The following is an 18,570-nucleotide window of genomic DNA, read 5'->3' on the forward strand; positions in this document are numbered from 1 at the left end:
TTTTCCAAACATGAAAAGCTTAAATTGCACTTAGAACTAATATACTATACATACATACTACATATACATACTTATGTATGGTAAGCTACTATATATTTAATTTATAGATTTTCATTGAAATTTCAATGAAAAATTGAAAAGAACTTAATAATTTTCAATAATTTTAAACTTAACCATACTATTATGACTATTTATCATGGAAGAAACCAACATACAAAAGTAATAAGAATATACAACTCTTATAAAGCTACATTAGAAACCATTCAAGAAGTATATATTGCAAATTTAAGTCGATGTTAATAATTTAATCAGTTTTGTGGAAAGCATATGGACACTGAGGATTATTATTTAGCAAAAGGCTGGTAGCGGTTTCGTGTTTTTGATGCTTTTCGAAGAGTTTCGAATGTTAAATAAATCATTACATCCTTTTAATACTTATAATACATATGTATATGTATACACTCATATCTTATGGCATTTTGTTAAGTATTTGTACATATGATGTACGGATGTATGAAGATAAATACTATGTGGTAACCATTTTTCTAAATCTTGATGTACAAGAGATTGGGCGATTTTTTTTTTTAGTTTATATGTAAATGCTTCACTGGTTATATGCGGATGTACTCTGCTTATATGAATTTAATATCGCTTCTACATAAATAAATAATCGTTGTGAATATTATATGTGTACATATGTATGTTGTATGTACAGTGAAATTTCTATGACTTATGATTGTATGCTTATTAAAATGGCTAGTAACTTATTAATATAAAGCCCTAAGATATGATTAAACTTATTGCATGTTAACCTAAATTATTCGTTGCTGATTTCTGAATCAAGTTCATACATATGGACATTGAAACAAGACTACAAGTGCATTTGCACTGCAAAAATTGTACAAAATAAATAAATATGAGCTCAAAGTACGCATGCCATATAATACATTTTGAAGAAGATGTCATTACCCACCTTATACCTACACACATATAAAACATGTACATATGTAAACATGTTAATTATTCTAAGGAAAACTTAATTGGAAGTTTCGGTTTGTAGCTGCTCCTAGTTTTCAATACATTGCAAATAATTTCACAAATATCTTATATGGTAAGTGGATGTGTATGTACATATGTTTGTTGTAAATGTTGTAATTAAAATACTACTTTTTCATTATTTCTGGCTATAAATATATGCATGTCCAATACTTTTGTACAACCAAATCGATTATTAGTTAAATCTAGTAAATGCATTTATCTGTACTCTTCCAGTTGTTTCATAAATATTGTGGAGCTGATTGGCGGGTAATTTCTAAGAAACTTTAGGCGGCAATAAACCAGTACTCTTTATCGATGTGTTTAACACATTTTCCACAACTGCTCAGTCAAAGTCCACATACACTTACATAATCAAACCATTTAGAATTCTGGAAACTACTTAGCCGATAATTATTGGAATCAAATTTTTTAGACTTAACACTAAAATCCCTCGAAATTAATCTATGCAGCTAATTAAATAAATATATATATGTATATATGTATATGTTACTTACACGTAAAATCATATTTTAAGTAGAAGTAATATTATGTATGAAAATTATTTATCACCGTTTTGCATTGCTTTACTGAGCGCTGAGCACAGTTGGCTAAATGAGGGTCGTTCCTTAGGGTTAGAGTTCCAGCAGGTAACCTATAAAAGAAAGGAAACGTGCAAAAACTGTTAAATTTGTATTCAAATGCATTCAGCAACGTCCTCAAAACAAAAAAAAATGTTCTTAGTAAATTAATTACGAATAAATATTTAATTATTTTAAGTTTGTTATATGTATCATGAATGTTATTCTCACCAAAATATCCTTGAGACTGTCCGGTGTACCACTTGCACATGCCCAATCTAAATTACCCGATTGGCTGCGTTGTATGACTTCTTCGTTGCTCAGCTCTTCGAAAGGTACTTTCGTGGCCTGGCTGAATAATTCCCAAACAACGACACCGAATGCAAAGATATCACTCTTAGTTGTGAAATCATCCTCTTGAATGCATTCGGGTGCTAACCAACGAATGGGTAGAAGAGTGTTGCGATGCTTGAAGTACTCGCGGCTGTATTTATCCTTCGATAGGGCGGGATATGATACTTTTACAATGAAATCACTAGAGATGACACAGTTACGGGTCGCCAAATCCCTTACAAAATGAAACACGATGATAATGGTAAATTGAAATGTGCTATAATGAAACTTCTACAAGGTCATGTGATTGCAAAATGCTTACTTGTGTATGAATCGAGCCCGATAAATGGCATCCATACCGCGTGCAATTTGGTATGCTACCGCCAAAATTTGTCCGGTCTGCAATGGCGGAGGAGATTGAGCAGAATTATTTGAAGTATTCACTTTCCCGGCAGTGGCTAGAAGAAACTGCTTCAGATCACCCTATTTATAGTAAAAATTGTATAAGTCATTAAATGATATTCACTGGTATAATTTTCATATTGCACGCACCCAATCGGTGTATTCTAAAACCATATAATGAGGATCTTTTTCACGACATAAGCCAAATAATCGGACCACACCTTTATGTGAAATAGCACGAAACATATCGATTTGCCTTTTAAACTCCTGACAAATATTTTCATCCTTAAACTTATTCAAAGCCTTCACTAACACTAATTTGTATTCATCTGTTGTTGTAGAAGTTGTATCACCATCGGCACTTCCTGTTTCCTGCTCTTCTCGTATCTCTTCGATGTCGTCCATTGACGTTTTCGAGCGTCGTTTTTCGATTGAAGTGATTGCACAATTATTATCGCTGGCATTGTGTCTTTCCGATTCGTTATCTTTTTCATCTACTTGGCGAATAACCGACGCTTTCACCTTTCCCACAAAAACATCACCGAACTCTCCGCGACCTATTTGTATCAACTCAGAGATACCAGAACGTGGCAGGGAAAGCTGATCCAAGGCGTGCGAACGTTTTGAGCCTTTGGAGTGGTTACTGCAAGCAGTGTCATCGGATTTCGCTGCTTCATTGCCGCTGCCACGCGGGTTGTTGTTACCATTTACTTTGCGTACTTTTCCCGAAGAAGCGTGATCTGGCAGGCATGGCTCGTTTTCGGGTAATTTGCCCATCTCACCGGACTCTGGGTTATCTTTATTCGCTTCATTAAGGCGTGCTTTACGCGCTTGACGACGGAAGCGACACCAAATCATTAAACCAACAACCAAAATTATGTAAGCAAAAGCTACTGACATTGTGATGAGAACAGCTCGTGTAATTAGAAAGCCATCACCGGATTCTTCCGATGTTGCATCAGAAGCTGCAAACGTTAAAGGAAACTGTAAGCAAATATTTCGCTTTTAAGAAACCCCCAGCCCCAACCAGTTCTTGTTTTATTATTTTTAAATTCAATGGAAAATGGTTAAAATTAACTTTACTCACATTTCACAACGAATCGCACTTCTTCGCGCTTCAGTCCAGCACTATTACCTATCGTACATCCATAACGACCCTCATCGTCCGGCTGTACGTCACGTATTTCGAGCGTGCCATTCTCCAGGAAACGAAAGCGATTCTTGTCCGTATTATTCACGCTTAAATACTTCAAGTCCTTATCCCATTTTATTGTTGGTTTGGGATCGCCAATTGCCTGACAGTGCATGACCGCCACCCCCATTTCACCAGTTTCGATAGGACCTTCGGGAGCAACGGAGAATCGTGGTGCCACTACTACATTAACGGTAACAGTGGCATTGATATGACCTTGCGAATTGCTCGCCACACAGGTGTAGTTGCCGCGGAGCTCAGCACTGACGTTCTTGAATATTAAGGTACCGTTGATGTCATCGATTGCCTCGGGCAATTGAGCACCAGGTTCCTACACGGAAATTGATGAATGCAATATAAATAAAAATATTATATTTTACTCATTACTAATTAAAATATATTACTAAGTTTGTACGGAAATTTCAACCACATGCATCCCATATGTGCACACATAATAATCCATTAAGGATTAAAAAAATATTATGTTTCCACAAAAAACTACAACTAGAATGAATAGTAAATCCTTTGAAGTTTGTGGATATGTACATATTAAAGCAAAAAAGCTGTGTTTTCAAATTTTTTCAGGCATCAGAAACAATTGTCGGTTGTTCGTTTGAAGCATGCCCTTGAGCTCGTCAGCTTTGTGGTATCTGCATATAAATACTATGTGTGTTCGACACGTTGGCGTGTGTTTTAAAATAGTGTAACTATTGGACCACCGCAGGTAATCATACGTCTATGAATGTACTTTTGTGCATAAAAGTGGACGCTGAGGCAATAGTCCAAACTAATTCGCCCAGCTATCGAGATTTTTTTTGTGTTTGTATTGGCTGCAAGTTTGGGTAGCCGCAGTTTCATTTTCCAAAGTGATTCTATCACTTTGTGCTGCAGTCAACCTGAAACTAATGCAGGGAGCTCAAACCTATCTATTAAAGGCATTTTAAAACAGGACCATAGGGACGATTTGGATTTGTGTAGCCATAAACGAAAGTTAGGACTAATGCAAGTCAATATCAGTACAGCTAATTTCTAATAGATATTCAATTCCAGCTTCTTTAAAGGCAGTCTTGCAGTATTTGACGATTAAATTCAGAAATTTATTAAAACTGTATACAACCATAAGGTTTTCAAGTTTAGCAATATGTTTACAGTTTTTTATATGATATTTTTTTTTCTCTTTGTCAAAAAACAACAGCCAAGAAACTCAGTGAGGCATGCTGAAGTTGTCTCTATTCTCATGCCTATTTCATCGTTTATTGTGCCTTTGTTTGAAAAGTGAACAGAAGCATTCACCAAGTTTTACTTAAAGTAGACAATGGTAAGTGAAAAAGCCGTTGAGCTTTTGTGGCACTGCCATGTTGTTTGAACATTTAATATTTCATCTTTTCGTTGTCTCCAGCTTGTGCTGAATATTCGTATTATAATGACCATCATCAGCAGCAGCATATAAGCTCTTTAACATTTGTAGTATTGTGTATTTAATGCCACTTTACTTGTGGCATGCAACTTCTACTCACCCGTATCCATTTGACATTGGGCGATGGAGTTCCTTGCGCCTTGCAATGCACCTTCCCAACACTACCCAGTTCTAAGTTTTTTGACGTCGGTTGCGGCATGAACTTTAACTGTTCGATGACTTGTAGCTCGGCAGGTTCCGAAGTAATGGGGCGAAGACCGTCCACGTAGATTTGACAAACATATTGCCCGGCATCGCTTGCAAACACATTGCTGAACAGCAATGAGCCATTAGATCGGCTGAGCACTATGCGAGTATCTTCTCGTGGTGCCAATTCCTTGCCGGTTTCAGTGGGTGCAGACATGGATGAGGTAGCAGATGCACCGAGTTCCACCATACGAAATATTTTACCGTCCTTTCGCCACCGTAACTGCACTTGATGATATTTTTCCGGTACTGAATGTAGGCAAATCATTTCTGTAGGCTCATTCTCTTTGACTTGCTTGCTGACTGGTCCCTTTGTGATGGTAACATCTGTAGCGGCTGGTAATTTGTCTTCGCTTGTCTGATCACCGCGCTTGCCACGGCAAAGAAATATCTGTTTCATAGCGTTTATGGGCAATTTTTGATTTTTCTTGAGTCGCGGAATGCAGCTGGAAGACGTAAAGCTGGCGCTGTCGCGTTCAAACGAACCACTTTTGTTGTTCGACCATTTTAATACGTAGCCTTTCTTACTCATCGCACGCCCAGCTGCATTAGAGGCTATACAGCGATAGAGTCCGCTATCTGCGGCACTGGGTTGGCGTATAATAAGTCGATTTTGTTGCAGTTCAATATTTTTGAGTGTACTCAATTTTTCACTGTTGCGGAACCATTCGATTTCGAGCATTCCGTCGCCAGAAGAGCCCTCCACATGGCACTTGAGAGTGACTTCATTGTGATTGCTGCTTGACAATTGCACAGAAGCCGCCTGAATCCCTGCAAATTGGCGAAATAAGATATTAAAGAGAGGTAAAACGGAGTATTGGCAACTGAAGTGGCTTACAAATTAAGGTGGTGAACGAATTTTTTTAAGTATGAGTATAAAACCTTTGATTGATTGGCTGCTACTTAGCTTGGAGTGTATAGCGAAAGTAGTGTAATCTATTTGAATATACGAATACATAGCGCTAATAGAAATTATAATCATTTATTTCCTCCTGCTACATTGAAATTGAACTCACACGTATAATTTATTTAGCAACCAAATTTAAAAATGCTTCTGCATAGATAAAAGATAATTCAGGTAGGTAATGCCAATCAACATACCAATATTAACTGTCGGCTGCCATTCCTTTACTTAGATAGTTAGTTTTTGGTTTACGACAAACATTTCCAGCACTACGTACATACTATATACATATGTTGGTGCTCTGTTCTAGTCTTCTTTGCTACCTAACCCTGACGTGCCAGCGATCGTATACTGAGTAAACAAATAGGTTAAGTTTATCAATCAATTATACCTTGATGCAGCGATTGTAATTAACATGTTTGCTTTATTTTTAGCCTTACAAAAAATTTGTTTATAGTACGTTGTTTGGAAATGCAGTGCGAGAAATATTTCACTTTGATTGTTCGAAGGTAAATGAAGGTGTTAAAAGACGGAAATAAATTTAACGCGAAGTGATTACATTGCTGCACCTTTGACGATGCAAGGAGCGATGTGAGTTCAATTGCCTTTCAACTAGACGAATACAAATGAAAGTAAATACATGTGTAATATATACATACATGTAAATTTGCAATCAACCATCTATATCACACACATATAAACACATATGTAGATACTACGAAACTCGTTTTAGTAATACAGTGAAATTCGTCATAACCGAACACCCACCATCCCAGTGTGTTTGTCCGGCTAGTTCCCTTAGTCTATATGTGAGGGCGTGGCAAAACATTATTTAAAATGTATTCTTAGAGTTAGAAGCTGCAACTCAGAACTATATTTCTATTTATCTAATAAATGCGAGCAAATCTGTCGATTAATAAATTTCAGCCAGGAGTGAATGAATGACAATTTTCCTATTAGTTTCCGTTGAGCCAGCGCGAACCAGACAATTTGTTTGCTGTGCTCATTTTACGTCTTAATCTTTAAAAAAATGTCTTAGAACACAAAATATTAATAAGAACTTATAAAAGTGGGATCTATGAATTACTTGACAAATTTTATGAAAACTTGTCCGTTTATCAAAGATAATTTGAACGAAATATTACCAAAATAGTGTTCGAAAACGTTGTGTTCATGAAATTTTCCAGTTATGGGAGACTATGAAGACTGTTTCTTCTTCTTTACTGGCGTCGAAACCGCTTACGCGGTCATAGCCGAGTCCTTGGACCAAGTATCCTCTGAATAGCCAAAAAACATCCGTTTGAAGGCGAGCTAAAGTGAGAAGGCGAAACATCCTCTGGATTTGGGACCCGCCACGTAAAAAGCGCCCCCAATGAAAATGTTTAAACAGCCTCGGATGAGAGACCCCCTTTTGTTGAAGACTATGGCAAACGAATGAGGACTGTTTATGTCTGACTAGCAGTCATTTATTAGTTGAGTTCTGAAAAGAAAAAGGTTCTTTGGGGAAAGAAGAAGTCTTGGTTTAGTATACCAGAACTTGACTGACAGATGGCAGCTAAGCAGAAATTGAGAAAACGACTCTTAACTGCCTAAACCTAAGATTATTTACATAGGTATTTTGCTAAGAATAGAATCAAAAATTTAATTTTTATAATAAAGTGCATATATGTATGACCTTACATACTCCTAAGTTAATCATACATACATAATTCGTGTTAAAATTTGAAATTTTTGTTGAATGCCTAATTACTTTGGTAAAGATTATCTTGTTGCTAACCAATTTTCGTTTTTATGCAATATTAACACACATTTTCTCACCGTCTCCACAAAGAAGCAGTATATGCTACCCTATATACCAGTACCACTCTGCCACCCAATTGAAGTGAACATAACAGTCAACAGCACTCCAACCCACGCATCAATGTAAACAATAAACGTCAACAACAGGAGAGCAAAAACAACAAAATCATTCCCCTTACAACAAAGAAAGCGAACAAAAGCAATAATATTTGTCTGACAATGAATGGCAAACCAAGGATCTACTGAATGCCGTTGAGAATGAATGAGGACATTGAAACAATCGCCAACAATCGCTAAAAACAATGTTTGCAAAGTCAGTCGCTGTTCCTTTACAATTGGAATGTAATTTTCACGGGGTTGTTTGTCTACATCTTGAGCGACGTAATACGCCAATGCCACCCACTCACTTGGCGAAAAACGAGACTTCATACTTCATTTCTCAGAGTTATTTTCTATAACCAAATGGTATTTAAGAAACACAAATATGCATGGAAGTGAAACAAAAATATTAAGGAAATGTTGGAAAAATCAGAACATTTGCAAAGAACACCAGAGTGTATAAAATAATCGCATTACACCGATACCTACATATATACGCACAAACGGGCTTATAAAATTGAAATTGGGGTGGCCGGATAACACTAGAAGACGGAGAAAAGTCGTTAAATGCAGCAGAGCGGCATGAAAACATAAAAACAAAATAAAAAGGCAAATCGTTAAAAACGGCAGAACATCAGCACAACCCAACAACTAACGGAATAAACATTCTAACGACCCTCCGCACACCATGTCCCACTGCTTTTCCATCACCCACCCGCATACAAACACTCATAACAAGAGTATGTAATACTTGTTATGCACACACATAATACCCATACCCCACACACATACATATGTATAGTATATACTGTGTATTTGCTACGTAAAGTTTACCAACATTACAGTCGCTCATAACATTTACACCCCGGCTCGGCTTGACTTGAATACGAGAAGCTGGCATTTGTTCAGAATTGTGCACCAACTTCCATTTCATTTTCGTTTTCAACGCCGGAAAAACGCATAAAATTTTACGAGCAGCAGCTGAACGCAGACGAATAACAGAATAATAGCGGGAAGACAGCAGTGTGAACAGTGATAGCGGTGGAGGCAATGTCGCCTTCAGCAAATCATGAAATAAAATTGACTTGGCTTGGGCAGAACCACGTGAAGTTATATGTATGTATGAATGTGCTTATATCAAAAATACGCACACACATTTAAAACCAAATAAGAACAAGAAAAATGGCGGCAAGAGGTGGTGGCTATGGAACATACGTGCCTACTCTGGTATTATGTGAACTGTTTTATATTTTTCAAGACTATTGAAAATATAAGTATATTCTGAAGATCACATAAAAATCTTATAGGTTTGCATTTAAATTACATTAAATCTTTAAAATAGACCCTTTTTGAGCCAGTACAAGCATGGCAACTCTTAATAAAATTTTCCAAACACTGGTTTTATCTCTCGGCTGAGATGGCTTCACCGAATTTTGATTTTTTCGTTAGAGCAGAGTGGAAGTGTGCCAAGAAAATTTGAACATGTGTGAAAGTGGCCCCCAATTTTTTAATAACGAAATCACAGGTGACGAGTCATGGATCTTTGAGTATGATCCCGAGAGACAATCTTCCGAGTGGCACACGCCGGCGTCTCCTCGCCCAAAAAAGGAAAGAATAAGCAAATCAAAGTGAAAACGATGCACATTGTCTTTTTTGACACCAAAGGCATTGTCCACCTTGAATTTGTTTCTCATGGTCCTTAAGAGACTCAAGCGAAGGGTCAATCGGGTCCGACAAGACATCGCAGCCGATTGGAAGTTGCACCACGACAACGCCCCGGCTCACACCGCCTTTTTTGTGAACAGCTACCTAACTAAGGCCGGCATCCCAACGCTTCCGCAGCCGCCCTACAGCCCAAATGTGGCCCCCTAGAATTTTTTGTTTTTTTGCCTGAGAAGGCCGATGAAAGGCAAGTATTTTGAGACGACAGAGGGCTATTCCTGAGAATGGCTTCCGTGACGCCTTCAACGCTTGGAAATCGTGCTGGCAGCGTTGCTTCGACTCAGAAGGAGCCCATTTTAAAAGTTTTTCAAGAATTGTAACGAATTAAATGCATTTTTTTAAAGCAACTCAGTCCTATTACTTTCCGAAAAAATCTTGTATATAGTAAAATTTGACATCAAAATGTAAGAAAATCAGGTGATTATCGAATCTCTTCCCATTAAACACTTGTATAATGCAGATGAAGTTTTATAACATGGTAAATTCTTTTCATATAAATGAGTGTACATATACAAATTGTGTTCATATGTATACACATACATGTGTTCTATATTTATGTACATAAATAGCGAGAATACGCTCGAGACGTAAATGATTTGTTGAAAGACATTTGGAGAGGGAAATCGACCCATAATATATGAAAAGCCAAATGAAGAGGCGAGTTGAGAATGAATACTATTGTAAATGGGGCGAGCAAGTGCAGTTGGAGCGCCCATTTGAAGAATTGACACGAGGCACCTAAAGGTACATATTCTACTGCGTGTGTGGAACCATATTTAATGTACTGACAACAACAGAAAACAGCGTAAAAACGACGGGGTAAACATAAACTCCATACAAATAACCACAAGAACATAAACTGCAGTCAATTAAGATGAAGAAGTCTGCAACTTGGCGCTGATGCATCTTATGAAAAGTAAACAAAACTAAGATAAAACAACGCTAAATCGAAAATCTGTGCAACACATGCTACCAACTGCTTATTTTGGAGCCATCTTAACATATGTTATACCGGCATTTCGTATTGAAGTGATTTTTTATTTACTTATGGACAACGATTTCGCGGTTATTGCGCCAACTCGCGGTTCCAAATCAAAAGAAATGAATGCTTATGAGTCTATTAATGCTGAAATGTATAAACTGATAAAAAGAAATAGCTTGTTCGTGACTTCATAGGACCTAATTTTCGTGGCACATCTGCCACGACAGACGTTAATCACTTTAAATACTCATTATTTGATTATGACTACGAAATTTTATTTACTTTTATTTATAGAGTTTAATTTAATTATTAGTTGAATATAATTAACAACTCCAAGAGGAAAGTTTGTATATGTACATATATTCCAATGAGTTTAACTAATGTTTGTAAAAGTCTACTTACATATTACATTAAGTCGTGCCGGGGGTGAAGCTTGACGAGCTCCGCTTGCCGTGCTAGTCGCTATGCAAACATAATCACCGACATCGGCATCGCGCTGCACACTCTCAATGTGAAGATCCGATTCCAATTGTCGCACACGAGTCGAATTTTTTACCGGCACATCTAAAGTCAGAAATATGAGGTTAAAGACAGGCATACCTCATATAAAGCATACTTTTACTTACTATTATGAAGCCAAGCGTATTGGAGGCCATCGGCAGAACTTGCCCGACATGTAAACACAATTGGTTCGCCCTCTACGACGGTTTGACTTTGAGGCGTAGTGATGAATCGCGATGACTCTGATTGGGCGGAAGCTGTAGAATATTATTTGAAATAATCAGCTATGCATTTTATGTGTAACGAAGTTATATCGTTTACGATAAAAATAATACTAATTTGAAATCGAGATACGCTTTAATGATGCTTCTATTTTGCAAAAGTTTTAAAACTCATTTAAAGCTCAACGACGCGCAAGCACTTGTATTTGCAACAGTCAACAATATGGAACAAATAAGCAACCTTTCGTTGCAACAGTAGGGACAAGCATTTTCTACAAAAGAAAGAGTAACGCCGAACCAAAAAAACAGACAGGAAAAAAATAAAAGTCGCACAACAGCAAGACAAGAGCGCAAACCAACTCTCGTTACGGGCAAATTGCAGAACAACGGCACGAATAGCAACAACATGGAGGACCGCGTCTGCAGCCAGACAAATAGCGATGGCAGACAGACAGCCAGGCAAGGGAAGCGGAAGGAGGAAAGGAAGTGCACGGGCAGACATCACAGCAACCGACAAGCTCACAAATGTTTGAAATATGGAGCTATACTTGCATAAATATATATGTATGTATATGAACGATTACCCGTAGACATACATATGTACACACCGGTGTGATTGGACATGCAAGTTCGAGCCCGTACAAACGTACATTTGTTTACGAGCATATTCAAGTGTATACATACATATGTATGTGTATGTGGAGTGATGTTGGAAAACATTTGAGGTCGTCGCCATCCATTAATGGCTAGAAAAACTTTGTACTCAGTGGTAATGGCTAACACACACAATCGATGGTCTTGCGACTTCTGCGGTTGTTGTTTTCGTTCCACCTTTTATGAGGACTTTTTCACGGTTTTTCGATCCTCTCCATTATGTGTCATGAAGCCATAAAGACAGCAACTCAACCGTTCGTATTTCCAATGACAACTGAGTAAACTTTTTTTGAGAATTTTACAGTGTGTACAAATGTACATACTATATGTATGTACATATGTATGTTTAAATACATGTAGGCATTCAGTTGGATATAGAAGAAGAAATAACCGAGTCGAAGCTGCAAAAAAGTTTTAGGTATTTGTTGTTGTCACATTTATGAAGAATTTTTAATTGTTATGAAGAATATATGTTATAACCCCATTTATTTTGTTATTCCAGAATTATTCCGTATTCGTTCTAATCTTCAGTTTTGCTCTGTGGATATAAAATCTGAGGTCATTAAGGAATTTTTTTATTGAGGTAATTGAGCCTTATCAATCCTCATCAGGCATGATGAAGTAGAATTACCGTATGTGCATATAACTTATAGCTAGCTAGTCAACGAACTAGTCCGCTCTGCGGCAGCGTCCAAGATGACGGGACCAGAATCATGCATCGCAGTGGGATCCCACACTCTTAAGGAGCTGCTCCGCACGGAGGAGAGAGCGGAGAGAGAACAGTACTGGCAGCAGACAGCAGGAATGTGCCATGCCAAGCTGCTTCTAGGAGGGTACAACCTCTCTAGATTTAAGGAAATAATTAACCTAACTTTCAGGAAGCACTTGTCTAACATGGGCAGAGTCTCTTGCGTAAACTGCCGGTACTGCGAGTTGGAATAGGAAACACCAGCACACCTTATTCTGGATTGTCCAGCAATTTGCAGAAGCAGGCTTAGGGCCCAGGGTTCCATCTACGTGGACAGGGATCACATCCCCTCAGTAGCACCCAGCAGGCTCCTGGAATTATTCATGATGCTGGACCTTGGTGACCATATGTGATATAAGAGGGGGCACAACCGACCCTAGGTCGCAGTGCAATACCTAATTATTTACTATCCATCCATGCAGATGTACATATATGGTAAAAAATATTCGCTAAAAATCTTTAATGTAAAACTTTTATTAAAATCACTAATAACATCATATTTTCTAGAGGAATTTTTGTTAGGTCGGGCCAAATTTATTTTGATGGTATGAAGGCATCGAAGCTTTAAACACAGCTTGCTGAATGTACGAATAAAATTCACTGAAGATCTCTATAGCTTTAGCAGTATATTACCAGGGTTTAACGATTTTCGCAGAAGTGTTCAAAATTGGCGCGATGAGTTCAAATTGTTCGTTTATAGGTTTGGAAGAAGGTAGAAGCGCAAGTATCCAATACTATCGCAACAAAAGTCGAAAGTTAGTGTGCAACACTTCAAACAGATTCTTGTGATCACATTGATGAAGTTTTGCCGGCAAACAGTAAGAATGTGAGGAACCAGAAGATGAGGAAGTATGTTGTACAAAAAAGTGCCTACACCAGATAATTAGGCTAAACTGAGTGGTCGGCAGACAATTGGCGCGCGGACATACAAACTGACTGTTGAATGCAAAAATGTCTGAAGCTGCTAAAGGGCTTATTCGCTACAGTGGCGTAACGTACAAACAGGTAATGCCAACTTATTGACGATACACAAATACTTTCGTAACCGGTGTCTTGCGTGTAACTGCCTAAGTACGTTTTAACGCTAAAATGCAAGGGGAGCGCATGCGTATCGCTCCCATAAAATGCATCGGTTATAATATATATGTATATATATATATATATGTATATTCGTATATTTTTTTCCTCTTATTCGGCAATGTAAGTTGGTTCCAATTCGGCCTCACATGGATAATTCCCCCTCAAAGCATATTCGCTACGCCCATGAGAGTTTACTGCACCGACCTAAACTGGCGCCGTTTGCTGCCGCTACATTTGAATGGCAGCAACTGCATTAATGGCAATCAGCGGTGTTGTCCTTGCTTTTATTGTTGATTTCGTTGGCCCTGCTGTGGCTGCTGAAAGCATTTTATTGTACATCGAGATTCGCGAAAGTGATTGTGGATGAATCATAAGTAGAAAAGAAACAATGGATGATACCATTTGTTGAGGAATGAAAGCAGATAAAAAATTTCAGGCATAATCTCTCAGCAACCGCAAATAAACAGTCAATAATTTCTATAATCCTACACTTTATGCACGTAAATATCGATGAACCATTGGGTTTTAGAAGAAATGAGTAGGTGTATAAATGCTGCTTTTAAGATATATGTACATGTATTCTTGTGGATAATTGCGGAGAACTGGGCTGTTAAATGCTCAATATCCCTATATAATAAATTCGCGAGTGCCCAAGAATCTCTCATGGCAGAAATGTGAACTGAAAACTTCGAAATTTCCGTAACGTATTGGACTGCATGAACAATACAACGATGTCAAAATAGATGATGATTCCGCTTAGAAAATATTTAATGCGAAAAAAGCAGATATCGACAAATGAAACTGAAACCTTGGAAGAAACTACAAATGATTACTTGCTACGACGGCGGCCCAAATACAAAGGAATAGTGAAGCACATTGTTTGAAGTAAAAAAAAAAATTCCAATAGTATTTCGGTTGTAGTCTTAAGTTTGTCTTTTAAGAGTTCTTCAAGTGGACTAATTTATGTTAAGTTATTTATGTGGAAAAAATATGCAAACCAACAAATACAAGATTTTAGTAAGTAAGTAAGCGCTGACAGCTACTGAAAGGAAAATATTGTCTTGCGACCGCACAAGGAAACTCGGAAGGAGCGCAAGAAAAGTGAGTTGGGTACGGTTTACAAAGGCATTGTCAGTGGCTAATTGCTCAAATGGAGAAAGCACACTCGTGCATAAAAATAGATCCGACTTAATATAACACAAAAGAACAAATCAGTAACCCTAGAAATTAATTCGTTTTATACCAGCCCGGCAGCAAAGAAGACAAAGCGAAACGAGACGGAAACAATCATAGTGCTGAACCTAGGTACAAGCATTACTACTACGAGTACTTACTGCAATGGTACAACATAATATAATAATGTAAAGCTGCGTCATTATAATCACTTATACATATATGTATGTGTATGTATGTATATGTGAAAATTTATGTACACACTACATACATGCATATATGGATATGTAAGTATCTATGCAGAAAGATAGCACAATAAGATCGGCTCTTCAACTAAGACTGTTCTCTAGAATCTCTCTTTGTTCTTCCAAGGGACTTAAGTAGATATTTAAATAAATTAAGATTCTCATAGAAACGAACGAAGTATTTGTTACATTCTCAATGACTGTTTCAATATACTTTACATGTGGAATGATAGGAAACAGGTTAGTAATAACCACAGCTCAGAAGGTGGATAATACGTACTATTTTGTTGTACCTACTAGGAGTAACGGACTGAAAGAATTTGTGACATAGTTATTGACCGCCAACATTTAATCAAGGCAGCTACTTTGCATATCCACAACTTTTTGCCAAAGCCATATAGACAATAAACACATGCACACACACTCGCCCATTAAAAAAATAAAAACATTAAGATTGCTGTTCGTAATTAACTTAATTATGTATCTTAATTTATATTTACAGGTAACATGAAAGTGTATGCATGTCAAGACTCCCCTGTTTCGATAAATACTTGTATATACTATTACCCTATAAAACTAACCGAGAAGAACGTTGATAAGCTTTGACCTGGCTGAGTCAGCCACACATATCCGAAAAATAAGGTAAAAGGTATAATCAAATTCGAGCTTTCAAAAACTCCTTGGTAGGACAATAAAGCAACATTTTTTATTTATTCTAGACAATAACAGATCTTTTAGAGCGATTCGTCGTGATCGCCCATTATGAGTATTATTAGTGTTTTATGGGAGCTAGCAAGGGTCTAGAGCGGTATTATCTTCCCCTAACTTTAATTTGGTCCAGTCACACACAATAAATCTATCTATCTTAACATTTACGGTTTAGATTCCTAGGTATCACTTTTTAGTGCCATTAAAGTATGTGTGACACGGTATTATATATAACTACATACACATATAATTTATCATTTAATTGTGATTAGGTTTTATGATGTACTCACTTATTAGTTGGAGTAGACAGAGTGCTGTAGTCAATAACCAATTAAAAATGCGGGAAGAATCCATTTCGATTATCGGATAATTTTTCTTAGATCCAGAAGTAAGCACGTAAAAGTATATATATATTTTTACTGGCCGCGGATTTGCAACGACCACATTGGTGTAAATTTATAACGAAAACGATTATTATGGGTGAACGATGGTTTTAATAATTATTCACAGAAATATTACACCAAGCAGGGAAGCAATGGAAAACGCATCTGTATGTACATATGTATATGCGTGTGGGGTCACAACCAACTCACTTCACTTGGCACTTAAGCAAATATTTGTTGTTTTCCAGCCAATATTTATTTTCCTTAGTACATTTATACACCGGTACGCATCGACATACACGTATCTGGAGATAAACACAGTACCGAACTTCGGCAATTTCGCACTTTTTGGTCAGTGCAGCCGTAAATGCATCGATGTTTCTGGCGAGCGTTGATTGTCGAAAGCCGCAAGTTTATTTAGTACCGTTTTGGTAGGGAAGTTGTTGGATTGTTTGATGTTCACTTTTTCGCCGTTGCACTTTTCAAATAAACGCGTTTCTTATGTACACACTCACTATATGCCTTGGGTATTCACTGGTTATTGTCTATTACTTTAACTTTCTGACCGGAGCGAAGGAGAAACCAGAGATAAAAATGCATTCGATATTTGTGTAATTAATAAATTGATGTTGTTGTACCATACCGGCATAGTATTTTTGTAATCTTTTTATGGGTATTGTTTGTATTATTTAACTTTGAAATCGAACCGCGCAATGAGAAATGCTCGCGGCCACGGCTCTGTCGACGCGTATTTGTGCCGAATGTGATAAAAGGAGGCGTGCGGCACGATTGATGGCACTATCGTTTGTGTGGAATCATACCGTCAACAACAATCATACCGTCAACAGCAAACTGAAAACTTATGGGTGTGCGTGTGTTGGTATGTGTTAAACAAATGAAGCTACAATCGTCGACTTTGTTGCCGTCGTCGGTAATTGTACGCGCTCATTAATGTAAGTTCATATGCTGCTTTAAGTGTACTAGCTGATGTGTACATACATATGTATTTGTATATGGTATATCCATTAATGTGTCCATAGGAAATATGTATCGCGAAGATATGCGCGGCGTGTTAATATACTTATATTATATATCAATGAATAGCGTCTGCAACTGCGACAAATCGACGCGAGACAGTTCAATTACCTTCGTACAGCTTAATTAAAAAACGTTTGAATGAATAGGCCTTGTATCGAAAATTCACTGACAACAACGAAAATTATTCTTAACGCATATGATAAATATTTTTTGTTGTTAAATGTTTACTTTTTTATAAAAATATTAAATTTTATTTTCAATTATACACATCCCTCTCACATAAATGAAGAGTTTAATAACACGCGCGTATTTAACAAGAACTCGACCGTATTCATTCAATGTCCGACAAGAACTGAAGTTGAAGAACAGGAACACGAACGGCTAACCACGCAGCCAGGCAGCAATGAACACCCAAACGCTAAACAACCACCCAGCTACCTTTCGGCATCTATCCTATTGGAGTATCTCTGCCAAAAGCCGGTTTCCAATATACTTATATGTACTTATCTCTCCCAATTTCTCCATACGCGGTAGGTACTTTAAAATGAATGAGAGAACAAAACAAATGCGAGAAAATAATTTCAGATGATTGTATGGTATTTGTAGTTATGTTTTCATGAGAAATTTTGATACCCTTTCCCGGGAGAGCAGCTTTGTTAAGTGTACGATTACATGAAGCAACTTTTGTTGCTGATTCTCGGGCGATTCTCTTTTGCTGTTGCCCATTACCTTCACACGAGCAACTTGTGTTGCGCAACTCTATAGTTTTTTATTCTCTTTCATATTTACTTTAACCCATTGTCTAAAAATTTACTTTAACCCATTGTCGCTTCTTTTTGATTATAGGTATTTGGGCCACTCTATCACATACATATATTAATCAGCTCTGTCAATTAAGAAATACATTTTATTTATTAAAACAAAGATATATCAAAAGCATCTTACTATCGTCTGAATCAATTTGTATGGCTTCATCCATACATTTCAAAATATCGTTAATTAATTCGATTTTTTTATCGTCATTTTTTTTAAAATATTTATATTATATTATGTATATTTGTTACATATTTGCAAATTACTTACCAAAAGATGTTAACATTTAGTAT

The 18,570-nt window shown here is 37.1% G+C and overlaps 1 protein-coding gene across 3 annotated transcripts; it reads right to left on the reverse strand.

Annotated features, from left to right (window-relative positions):
• Nucleotides 1-1,053: 1,053 nt before the first annotated feature.
• LOC126754804 (tyrosine-protein kinase-like otk) lies at nt 1,054-17,904 on the reverse strand. Of its 3 annotated transcripts, XM_050466942.1 has the most exons (9): nt 16,334-17,904; nt 11,340-11,471; nt 11,116-11,277; nt 5,061-5,977; nt 3,439-3,874; nt 2,502-3,316; nt 2,272-2,432; nt 1,848-2,184; nt 1,054-1,690 (listed from the first exon to the last, which is right to left on the reverse strand). In XM_050466942.1, the coding sequence occupies exons 1-9, from the start codon at nt 16,395-16,397 to the stop codon at nt 1,598-1,600; spliced, it is 3,117 nt and encodes a 1,038-aa protein (XP_050322899.1). In that variant the 5' UTR covers nt 16,398-17,904; the 3' UTR covers nt 1,054-1,597. The 3 variants fall into 3 exon arrangements, with proteins under 3 accessions (XP_050322899.1, XP_050322900.1, XP_050322901.1); XM_050466943.1 differs by lacking the exons at nt 11,116-11,277; nt 11,340-11,471; XM_050466944.1 differs by lacking the exons at nt 11,116-11,277; nt 11,340-11,471; nt 16,334-17,904 and adding an exon at nt 7,256-7,597.
• Between the last annotated feature and the right edge of the window lie 666 nt (nt 17,905-18,570).

Source organism: Bactrocera neohumeralis, chromosome 4 (genome assembly GCF_024586455.1).
Source record: "Bactrocera neohumeralis isolate Rockhampton chromosome 4, APGP_CSIRO_Bneo_wtdbg2-racon-allhic-juicebox.fasta_v2, whole genome shotgun sequence".
Classification (NCBI taxonomy): domain Eukaryota; kingdom Metazoa; phylum Arthropoda; class Insecta; order Diptera; family Tephritidae; genus Bactrocera; species Bactrocera neohumeralis.

Bases quoted from the DNA above. Each gene is read 5' to 3' on its own strand.
- LOC126754804 (XM_050466942.1), bottom strand. From the start codon at position 16,397: ATGGATTCTTCCCGCATTTTTAATTGGTTATTGACTACAGCACTCTGT. The intron at 3,875-5,060 runs GTGAGTAGAAGT...ATTTCCGTGTAG, and splicing joins CCAATGTCAAATGGATACGG to GAACCTGGTGCTCAATTGCC. The intron at 1,691-1,847 runs GTGAGAATAACA...TTTCTTTTATAG, and splicing joins ACAGTCTCAAGGATATTTTG to GTTACCTGCTGGAACTCTAA.